General features: G+C 37.5%; 1 protein-coding gene across 3 annotated transcripts in view; it reads right to left on the bottom strand.

Moving 5' to 3' along the window:
• The window catches only part of FAM120A (family with sequence similarity 120 member A), a 177,345-nt gene that overhangs the window by 103,122 nt on the left and 61,633 nt on the right, over positions 1 to 12,590 (bottom strand). For all 3 annotated transcript variants that reach the window (XM_023738616.1, XM_023738617.1, XM_023738618.1), the window contains exons 4-5: positions 1,596 to 1,724; positions 591 to 687 (exon numbers count right to left, since the gene is read on the bottom strand). In XM_023738616.1, the coding sequence (XP_023594384.1) occupies positions 591 to 687; positions 1,596 to 1,724 (226 nt within the window). The remainder of the gene's footprint in view (positions 1 to 590; positions 688 to 1,595; positions 1,725 to 12,590) is intronic.

Raw genomic sequence — 12,590 nt, 5'->3', positions numbered from 1 at the left:
AAAAAAAAAGGTTGAGAAGTTAGAGGGTTGACATGTTGTGGGGTTGTTAACCAACGTCATAAAACAATATGTTTACTACTGTTTCATGAGAAACTATTTGTTCTGTAAGCCTTCACCTGAAGTACAATTAAAAAAAAAAGAAATAGGAGAATATCTTTATGACCTTAGAATAAGAAAGGTCTTTTTAAAAAGGAAAGAAGTACATCAAAGAAAAGGCTGATAATCTGACATCCCTGAATACTCAATAAATACTTGTCGGATGAAAAAAAAAAAAGAAGAAGAAGAAGAAAGCTCAGAGGCCCCAAGATTTCAGTACAGATTTCTGTATCACTATTACCTAACAGCCTTGGTCTTCATGACCTCCTTCTAGTCTCCTGCGCTTTAATATACTTGTAAATCTTCTCTTGTCCCTCAATATTTTCAGTAATTACTACTCAATTTGCCCATGAAGCTCAGCCATACTTATTTCCAAAACTGTAGAAAATCCAATTTCAAAAGAATAAACCTCCTAGATGATATGGTAAATATTTACACCTCTGTGGATTACTACATGGTCAATATCTGTCACAGACAGAACTTCATTTACTTACCTAAGTAATGTGGTGGATGAAATGACATAGGCTTACTAGTCGCTGAATAATATCCAATTGCTCTCTTAAATCGAATAACTTTGTCGTCTGTTCTAGACTGAAATAAAAGTAGGAAAATTTTTGTAAATCACTATGCCAATGGTCACGTGTATTAACATACTTCTGTAAGTCGGCACAAATATAATAATCTATAGCTTTTTAAGTTAGATAAGAGTTTAAAATGACATTAAAATCTTCAAAGAAAATCAACAGATTATTATTGAAGGACCAAATCAAACATTAATTCTTTTAAAGCAATATAGTTAACACAGTAGACTACAGAACCGGTAGTCAGGAGACCAGGGTTCTGGGATGTAGCTCTACAACATCTCTAAACTCAACTCTGCTAGGTCTCTGATCCTGCCTAAGGAGTTTCACAGTCCATCTATAGCAAATGGGGCACACTGCAACGGACAGATCAGTGATACGCCTACCTGGTGGTTTTAGCTCTTTAGACAGGGAACGGGAAGTCACACAAAACCTTACCTAATTCTAATACTGCCTTGCTTGCAATTCTTATTTTCTCAGAAAAAGAAGGAAAAAATCCCTGACTATCACTTGAAGGGAACAGACAAATCAAGAGTCACAATACCATTTGACCTATTTGATTACAGTTTGTCTTCTTAGTAGAAATTCAGAAATACAGATCTTATTAAAATAAGATAATTCAGAAGCAGCAGAGACCATAGTGATCATCTACCTTAACCCCACCCCCCCATTCTTTTGAGACCAGAAGTAAGACTGGCGAAGCAAGATAAAGTGACTAAAACCACCCAGCTAGCAGGCAGTACAGCCAGGGCAGACCCTCAGCCTTGGAACCCACCAGCCTAGGGCTTCTGCACTGTGGCCTGACAGGCCTATCCGAGCTCCTACCACATACCTAATTACTGTGTGCCTCCTCTCGTGCCCCATTCCAAAACTGGCAGACACCGATACTCCTATCTTGTGAATCTGTATTTATTTTACCTGTGAATGCTGAAAAACATCTTTAGCTATGGCATCCAAATCAGTGGTATCCTGGATATTGCGGACGTAGTCAGCAACAGCTTTGATCACTACATCGCAGGGTGGTAAAACTAGCTGGTGAGCCCGTACCTGAGAAAACAAACGTGTATGTAAACAAGCGCTTTAGTCTATACCTAAAGCCAAGACAATTTCCTATTTAAGGCCCAGAAATTAAAAATACTATATTATCTTTTAATGTCCTAGTCAGTGCCTGATTAACATCTATCCGTTAGATCGTGGCCCTAAGATTTCCATTAAATCTTCCATGCTCTGAAGCTAAAGAACTGTATTTTCCTTTGATTTTTTTTTTTTAAATCAAAAAACTCAGCTTAAGCAAATGGAATTTAAAAAAAACCTCAGGAAAAAATACACATTTATACTTTTAAGTTATTATCATAAAAATTTCCAAGGTTATATAAAATCTCCTTTAAAAAATGTAATTTTTTTCTGGGCCACATAAACCAGAGACTTCATCAGCCTGAGACCAGAAGAATTAGATGGTGCCCGGCTACCACCAATGACCGCCCTGATAGGAAACACAACAGAGAGTCCCTGATGGAGCAGGAGAAAGGTGGGGTACAGAACTCAAATTCTAGTTAAAAAGACCAGACTTAATGGTCTGACTGAGACTGGAGGAGGAACCCCGGAAAGCATGGCCCCCGGATTCTGAACTAAAACAATTTCCAAGGCCAACTCATTAGACAAAGATTGGACTGGACTGTGGGACACAAAATAATACCTGTGAAGAGTATGCTTCTCAGCTCAAGTAGATACACTGGTCTAAATGGGCAGCTTCTGTCCGGAGGTGGGATGGGAAGGCAGAGAGGGTTAGGAGCTGGTTGAATGGACATGGGAAATCAGGGGTGGAAAGAAGGAGTGTGCTGTCACAGTATAGGGAGAGCAATTAGGGTCACATAACACTATAATATAAATTTTTGTATAAGAAACTAACTTGAAATGTAAACTTTCACTTAAACTACAACAATAAACAGAAAAAAAATGTAATTTTTTCTTAAAAACATTTTTTTTGATTCCTCAAAAAGTTAAAACACGGAATTATCATAAGTCCCAGCAATTTGAAAGCACAAACTCAAACAGATACTTGTACACCAATGTTCCCTGTAACATTATTCACAGTAGTCAATATAGTATCCATCAACAGATGAACGGATAAACAAAATGGGGTAATACTCAGGGATAAAGAGAAACGAAGGTCTGAAACACGCTATACCAAGGATGAACCCTGAAAACATGCTGAGTGAAGTCAGACACAAAAGGATAAATGTTATATGATTCACGTATATGAAATATCTAGAATAAGCAAGGGTATAAGAGATAAAAGTTTATAAGTGGTTACCAGGGGCTGGGGGAGGATGGGAGTTACTGCTGAAAGAGTGCTGTGATTCTGTTTAGGGTGATATAAAACTTATAGAAATAGATAATGATAATGTTTGCAAAACACGGCAAATGTAATTAACTTCACTAAATTGTACACTTAAAAATGGTTAAAACAACAAATTTTTGTTATATATATTTTTCCACAAAAAAATTTTTTCAAAAAAATTTTTTCCTCCTGTGTTTGAATATTTGCTGTAAACTCCCTTGGGAAGTGTTCCTCTTTGTTTTGATTATTAGTACTTGGTGAAGGTAAAATCCCATTATAATGAACTCCAGACCAGGACATGTTGATGCAGATTGTTAAGTACAGTCCTAGAAATTTAACTCCCCCTCTGTAGAAAATGAAAAACTACTGATGCACAAATGCTCCATAGTGTGTAAGTATATAGAAAAGTGTATTAAAACCAAACTACGTAAAAATGGGAATTCCCAGATTCTGAGGGTTTTAGTTACTTGGGGATTTTTTTTAAATAGTCATGTAGTATGGCAGGGAAAGAGGGTCAAATGGTGATAGGACTGAGGAATAGGAAATCATGACAGAAAAACAGGGTTGTACTAAACTTAACCAAGATCTTATGTGTATGACTGTCATGTTCCTGTTTGGGGAAAGGCACAGGAGTGGTCGTTTATTAGCATGTCACAGTGGGCTATCTGGAGGAAGACTTGCCCCGTGGCATGGGCTCAGACCTGACTCTGCACAGGGAGACCTGGGACAACAGCCCGCCTGGGCTTCAGTTTCCTGTCTCTAAAGTTCAAATTTTGGACTTGATGATCACTCAAGTCCCTTACCACTCGAAGTCTTTGACTAGCTTATGTTGCACAGAATATTTGAAATGCTGAACATTTCTGACAGATTGTATATACAAAACAAATAAATGACAATTAACATGGTAAGAACAGAATTTACTAAATATAAAAATAATTTCCCCAGGGTAGGGAGATAACATCTTCTCTCCCACGCAGTAGCTGATGCAGATAGGGTGGAGGGTACCTCTCTCCAAATGGCATGCATCCTAACCTGTATCTGTACCCTTTCCTCACCTCCAGCCAACGCTAAGCCCGTTTAGGAGCAAAAAACGTTAAAGTACCAGGATGGTAGTTTAAACCCATGATACTATAAACAAGCTGTTTAACTGGCTTATAACTTATAGGCACTAGCCCTGGTGGCATAGTGGTTAAACGTTCAGCTGCTAACCAAAAGGTCAGCAATTCGAATCCACCAACCACTCCTTGGAAACCTTATGGGGTAGTTCTACTCAGTCCTGTAGGGTCACTCTGAGTCCGAACTGACTCGATGGCAATGAGTTTAGCCCATCCTATCTCAAAATAAAACTGACAGAATTTGTTGCTTTTGTTCCTACAATACCCTTGCCACTACCCTCAACAACACTGCTGCTGAAAAATCCTTAAAGTGAACATATACTATAAATAAACCGCTGCCATTGAATCAATTCCAACTCACAGCCGCCCTATGGACAGAGTACAGTTGCCTTATAGGGTTTGGGTTTCCAAGGCTGTAATCTCTACGGAAGCAGACTGCCATATTTTCTCCCACGGAGTGGCTGGTGGGTTCGAACCGCCAATTTTTCGGTTAGTAGCTAACCACTTAACAGTGCCACCAGGGCTCCTTTCGTTGCCGTTGAGTTGATTCTGACTCATGGCGACCCTACGGGACAGGGCAGAACTGCCCCACTGGGTTTCCAAGGTGCGGCTGGTAGATTTCAAGTGCCAATCTTTTAGTTAGCAGATGTAGGTCACCATGGCTCTTCACCACTGCGCCACCAGGGCTCCTCCTATAATTAAAGTGTCCCCTAAATCCTTATAAGTGGCTAAGTAACACCGAAGATGTTAACTCTGGTTTAACACTGCATACACACATCATCTGTCATGTGCCTACTGGCCCAGACCCACTACTCACCACCCCAACCCCAGCCATCCTCAACTACCCAGGTCTGAGTAGCTCCATGCCTTTGAAGCAAACAGCTCATTTCTCTGGTTAATTCCACTTTCTGCCTTCTAAATTTAACGAAGGATAAGTTCTGTGATACATCCTTAGTCCTCACAGCTAAAGTCGGGAGTTTGTTGCCTTGTCCAGGACTCAAGCATGTTGGTAGCACTGTAGCACTGTCCTAAGTGCCTGTTGACACCAGCAAAGTGTAAAATTCCTTGAGGCACAGACTCCCTCCCCTATGCGCTTCTACTCAATATATGTTGGGTTGTAGCAACAGGCTGTTGCAGAGTAAATTTTCAAAATACTAAGAAAATCATGGAGTGGTAGAGCTAGATAGTTCTGAGAGACAGTTCATGTCTCCAACTATAGGTCAGATCATGCTATGAACACAACTAAAATCTTGCAGTGAAACAGATCACTTCCCTGACACTCTATTTCATGGTTTAACTATCTACTATTACAGAAAATCCTTCCAACCTTATGAACTAAAATCCTTCACTATCATCTAACTCAAGTAGTTAGTAGTTTAATTTTATCTCCAGAAAAAAAAAAAAAAATCCTCAGTAATTTTTAAGATAAAGATTGGGTTGTTCTACCTACTTTACTCTTCAGTTCAGTGAATTATCTAAATGACTCCTTTTTTCTTGGGTCTAATAATAAATAAAATGATCAAGTGGCAGCACAACTAAAAAAAATCATAAATATTGTAAATCTCTAAAATGCATTTGTGTCAGAAAAACCAGCATTATCTGGAAGGATAAACACATATTCAGTACTGTTTGCCAAAAGAACAAAATTTATAAAAACTACATTCTGAGGTTTCACTCCCAGCTGAAGCCATTTCCTTCCTAAAACCCTTTTTAAAAACAAATGTTCAATTATAGTTAAAATAAGATCAATTCTTAAGTCCAATAGAGTATTTTTAAAAATTTAAGTTTTTTTAAAAAAGGTCGACATCTCATTATAATTTGTGAATGTTTTAGGAAATATCCTTAAGTCAGAGAACCTAGACTAACCAAAGACTAAAAAGTCAAAGGAATTTCTACAGATTAATTAAATCTCACTTTACAGATGTAGAAAATGAGGCTCAGAAAGTCACTCATTGGCCCAACTCACACACAGAACCCCTGGCAGATCTGACTACCAAGTCATTGTTCTTCATTGAGTACTTCATTGCCTCATAACTGCTTCCAAAGTAATTTGACTCTCTCTTTTAAAACTTTCAGTAAACAAGATAATCTGGCAATACATATTTCACAAGAGTTGTGAAAACTTCATATTCTTTGATCTAATTTCCTGAATTCTGAGACTTTTTCCTAAAGAGTAGAAGAATAAATCTCTATTCATGAAGATGTTCATTCTCATTTTACTTACAGTAGTGAAAAACATGAAGGAATCTAAATGTCTAACACAAGAGACAAAGCTAATTGAAGTGTGGCACATGCTTAAATGGAATATTATCCTGCCACTTAAATATACGAAGACTGTGAAAAAACCAGAACTCTTACGAGGTTAGGGCCATGACAAAGTTTTTTTTTTTGGAGGAGGGTATTTAAATTTTTCAAACATCCAATTACTACTGTCATATTGCCTTTAGATTAATAAAACAGTAAACACACACACACACTTCCTTAGGGCCCATTAGGTTACAGTAAATTATCAAAATGTATACCTGTGAAGGGAAAGGACACTGAGAAAAGCTATATTTACAACTCTAGCCTATTTCAAGCTCCCATCCCTACTATTCATCCTGAATTTGTGAAAATTTCTCTATTTTTTCCATCTACTCTTCATAGCTAATTTTTAAAATGGAAATAACTAGTGGACTGAATAGCCTGCTAGGTTTCTATGACCCAAGTGTATCCTTGTTATCTAGCACACTGCTTTAACTCATGAACACTGAATGAACTTGATTTGTAGTTTCATTTCTTGAAAGTGGCAACTTTGTAGATACAAAGTATTTATCATCAGTGTACTTTGCTATTTTCCAAACGGAATCAAAGTGGATGAGGTTCTTCTGCTTCAGTAATAACATGTGAAACTTGTGTCTGTATTTACTTACATTTTAAATGAATGGCCAACAGATACTTTGGGAGCAATTGCACCAACACTTTCAAAAGCATTTAATCAAAGAAAGAAAGAAAACAAAACAAAATTGGTTGCCACTGAGGTGACTCTGACTCATGGCAACTTCAAGTGTGTCAGAGTAGAACTGTGCTCCACAATGTTTTAATGTACTACAAAAAATCAGCAGATGGAAGGTTGAGTGACAGTGACATTTGCGCTTTGAGATTCTGCACCATTCTTATTGTTGTTCCAGTATTAGATGTGGTGTATATTGCTGTTTGTTCTTAACTTCATATTGAGTAGTTAGACTTTAGATAAAAAGATTAAAAATCAAAACAACCATGGCACATGGCAGAAATGTACATGACATATAACACTTATGTGAAGTTTGGACACAAACTTGGAGAGAGTCATGAAAGTTTTTTTTGTTTTTTCACTTAAACAAAATTCAGATTAATCAAAATGGCAGTATTGCAATTTCTTATAATATATACTTAATATAAAATTGTTTAATGTAGATACTATTAGTTAATCCCTAAACAGCAACACATAATAAGATTTTCAAAAGCAAAATACAACAACAAATACTTCATATACTTAGGAGGACACAATTAGCAGCAAGAGAACTGATATCTAACTACAGTATTATTCAAACAAACAAAACATAAATCTTGTTTCCACTTTACAAGTTTACCTTTAACTTTGCTACTTTCTTTCAAGTATTTGCATTTCTAACATTAAATTACATTTTCTTAAAACCTATAATTTTAAAAGTCATAAACTGAATTATTTGTCATAAATTAAGGTGATATAAAGTAAAACATAATCCAACTAAATGTATCCACATTTCCCTCACTTCAACATCAGTTTTAGACAGCACTTTTCTATATACTTAATAAACACCAAATCACGGATTCTGTATGAAGAAAAATGCATAAGCTGAAGATTTAAGGAATAAATAAAACACTATTTTTGCCTTTTCCCAAGCTATAAGCACTATTATTACACTGTACAGAAGGCAGAGACCACATGGCACCCTAGACAGACACACTATGCTGTCCCTCTGCAGCAAAGACTCGAAAAACTAAGTGAAACGGATACAAGCATCAATTCCAGACCCCTAAGCATCAAATGAAGGGATAAAGAACTAGATTAACACCGAATGGTAGAAAAGACTGATGGAAAACAGAGAATGAAGAGAGATATGGAGTGGAGGTCCCCTGCCAACTAACACGGCACAGCGACACCATCTTGAAGCCCAGCCAACAACGACCCGAGACAGGGAGTATGGGAAGGCAACTTCACAGAGCTCCCAACAGGAGACAGAGTACTCGGTAACCAGAGAAACATGCTTGCCCACCCCCCTCACCCTTCTGGTGAATGGAAGTAAGAACCCCGCCATCAGATAACAACATCAGACAACAACCAGAATCTACGACACAGGAGAGGATCAGCCAGATACCAACCTAGGTAAACAATTCTCAATAATAAAGCTAAAAGACATAAAGCAGGGAAACAGAGATGTCAACCTGTAAATGATGACAATGTTAAAACAATAAAAGGGGGAATAAATGGTGTAGGTATAGAACCATCAAATGGAAAGGAAGTCAAGGTGCTATCAAGTAATAAAAGACTAGTTCAAACTTAGGAAGATAGGGTAAATTTCAAGGTAACCACAAAGAAAGTTAACAAACCTACTCATCAAAATAAAAAAGATACTGCACCCGTAAAGAGACAGAGTGGCAGAATGCATAAAAAAACACAACTCAGCATCAAGAGGCTGTCTACAAGAGACACATCTTAGACACAAAGACATAAACACATTAAAAAATCAAAGGATAGAAAAAAATAAATCAAGCAAACCATAACCAAAAAAGAGCAGGAGTGGCAATACTAATCTCAGATAAAAAAGACTTTAAGGCAAAATCCACCATAAAAGACAAGGAAAAGCATTATATAATGATTAAAGGGACAATCCACCAAGAATACATAACCTAATGGTATCTACACACCCAAAGACAAGGCTCCAAAACACATAAAACAAACTCTAACAACAATGAAAACAGAAACTGTCAGTTCCACAATAATAGTAGGAGACTTCAAAACATCACTCTCGGTAAAGGACAGAACATTTAGAAAGAAACCCAACAAAGATCTAAAGGCCATAATCAACCAACTTAATCTCACACACATACATAGAACATCCTACCCAACCGCAGTAAAGCATACATTCTTCTCCAACGCACATGAACATTCTCCAGAATAGACATTATTTTAGGCTGTGAAACAACCCTCAATAAAATCCAAAACAGCGAAATAATACAAAGCATTCTCTCTGATCACAACATCATGAAAGCAGAAACCAATAACAGGAAGAGCAAGGAAAAAAAACTGAATACATGGAAACTGAATAACAACTTGCTTAAAAACAACTGAGTAATAGAAGAAATCAAACAGGGAATCAAAAAATTCCTAGAATCAAAGGAGAATGAAAACACATCATGCCAAAACCTTTGTGCTGACAGTGCTCAGAGGTCAATTTATAGCAATAAACACACACATCAAAAAAGAACAACGGGCCAAAATCAAAATGTTAGCCCTACAAGTCAAACAAACAGAAAGAGGGCAGCAAGAGAAGCGCACAGCCACCAGAAAAAGGAAATAATAAAGATTAGAGCAGAAATAAATGAAATAGAAAATAGAAAAACAATAGAAACAAGACCAAAATTTGGTTCTTTGAAAAAAATCAAGAAAATCAGCAAACCACTGGCCAACTGACAAAAGGAAAACAAGAGAGGAGAAAGTAACTAAAATGAGAAAATGAGGTGGGGGACATTACAAAAGATCCAACTGAAATAAAAAGGATCATAGCAGAATACTATGAAAAATTATACTCCAACCAACTAGAGAACCTAGAGGAAATGGACAAACTTACAGAAACACACTAGCTACCTAAACTAACACAAACTCAGAAAATCTGAACAGACAAGTAACAAGAGTTTGAACAGGAAACAAAAAAACTCCCAACAAAAAAAAACCCTGGCTTAGACAGCTTCCCCGGACAATTCTAGCAAACATTCAGAAAAGAGCTCACATCAGTACTACTCAAACTATTTCAGAAAACAGAAAAGAAAGGAATACTCCTGAATTCACTATACGAAACCAGCATAACCCTGATACCAAATCCAGGCAAAGACATCACACAAAAAACAAAATTATAGACATTATCTCCCATGAATACAGATAACAAAAACTCAAAATAAAATTCTAGTCACAGAACTCAGCGGTATATGAATAAAATAACACAGCACAGCCAAGTGGGATTCATGCCAAGGATGCAAGGATGGTTCAACTTTAGAAACTCAATCAATGTAATCCACCACATAAATAAAACAAAAGAAAAGAAAGATGTGATCATCTCAATCAACGCAGAAATGGCATCTGATAAAGTCCAACACCATTCCTGATAAAAACGCTCAACAAAATAGGAATAGAAGGGAAATTCTTCAGTATAATAAAGGACATCCACCCAAATCCAACAGTCAACATCACTCTCAATGGAAAGAAGCTGAAAGCATTCCCCCTGAGAACGGAAACAAGACAAGGATGGCCTTTATCACCACTCCTATTTAACACTGTGCTGGAGGTCCTAGCTACAGGAATAAGGCAAGAAACAGAAATAAAGGATATCCAAATTGGAAAGGAAGAAATAAAACTATTCCTATTTTCAGATGATATGATACTATACATAGAGACCCCAAAGATTCCACAAGAAAATTACTGGAACTAACAGAAAGATTCACCAGAGTAACAGGATAAAAGATCAACATACAAAAATCAGTTGGATTCCCATACACCAACAAAGAGAACTTCTAAAAGAAAACCAGGAAAACAATCATTTATAATAGCTCCTAAAAAAGATAAAATACTTAGGAACAAATCTAATCAGGGACATAAAAGACCTACATAAAGAAAACTACAAAACACTATTGCAAGAAACCAAAAGAGACCTACATGAATGGAAAAACATACAATGCTTGTGGATAGGAAGACTAAACATTGTGAAAATGTTAATTCTACCAAAAGTGATCTACAGATATAATGCAATCCTGATCCAAATACCAACAGCACTCTTTAATGAGGTGGAAAAACTAATCACCAAATTTATATGGAAAAAAAAGAGGCCCCGGATAAGCAAGGTATTACTGAAGAAAAAAGAACAAAGTAGAAGGCCTCGTGCTACCTGATCTCCGAATCTACTATACAGGCATGGTAGTCAAAACAGCTTGGTACTGGTACAACGACCGACATATAGACAATGGAACAGAATCGAGAACGCAGATGTAAACCCATATCTTTGATAAAGGACCAAAGTCCATTAAATGGAATACTACGCAACGATAAAGAACAATGCTGAATCTGTGAAACACCTCACAATATAGATGAATCTGAAGGGCATAACTCCTAGTGAAATAAGTCAATTTCCAAAGGACAAATATCGTATGAGACCACTATTATAAAAACCCAAGAAAAGGTTTACACACAGAAAAAAACTCTTTGATGGTTATGAGGAAGGGGAAATCACTAACTAGATAGTACCAAAGATACCAAACCCACTGCCATTGAGTCGATTCCAACTCATAGAGACCCTGTAAGACAGAAGCAAGGATGGTTAAGTCTACGTCTTACATACTTTGGACACGTTATCAGGAGGGATCAGTCCCTGCAGAAGGACATCATGCTTGGTAAAGTACAGGGTCAGCAAAAGAGGAAGACCCGCAACAAGATGGATTGACACAGTGGCTGCAACAATGGCCTCAAGCATAACAATGATTGTCAGCATGGCGCAGGACCAGGCAGTGTTCCGTTTTGTTGTACACAGGGTCGCTGTGAGTCAGAAACGACTTGATGGCACCTAATAACAACAACAGGACAGAGTAGAATTGTCCCATAGGGTTTCCAAAGAGTGACTAGTGGATTTGAAGTACCAACCTTTTGGTTAGCAGCTGAGCTCTAGACAAGTGTTAACTCTGGTGAAGGGAAAGACAACGTAACAATATAGGGGAAGTCAGCACAACCAGACCGAGAAAAAGTTATAGAAGCTTCCTAGACACATCCAAATACCTTGAGGGACAAAGTTACTGGAACTGAGGGCTACGGACCATGGTTACAAGGGACATCTAGGTCAACTGACATAATATAGTTCATAAAAAATGTTCTATATATTACTTTGGTGAGTAGCATCTGTCTGGGGTCTTAAAGCTTGTGGGTAGTCATCTAAGACACATCTATTGGTCCCATCCCATCCGGAGCAAAGAAGAATGAAGGAAACCAAAGACACACAGGAAATATTAGTCCAAAGGACTAATGGACCACACGAACCACAGCCTCCACCAGCCTGTGCACAAAAGAACTAGATGGTGTCACCAGCCTGTGTCACCACCACCAACCACTCTGACAGGGATCACAATAAAGGGTCTTGCACACAGTGGGAGAAAAATGTAGAACAAAATTCAAATTCAACCAGAAGAACTAGATGG

Source organism: Trichechus manatus, unplaced genomic scaffold (assembly GCF_000243295.1).
Source record: "Trichechus manatus latirostris isolate Lorelei unplaced genomic scaffold, TriManLat1.0 scaffold00120, whole genome shotgun sequence".
In the NCBI taxonomy this organism is placed as follows: domain Eukaryota; kingdom Metazoa; phylum Chordata; class Mammalia; order Sirenia; family Trichechidae; genus Trichechus; species Trichechus manatus.
The sequence above is the reverse complement of the archived record's forward strand: the minus strand, read 5'-3'. Positions and strand labels throughout refer to the sequence as shown.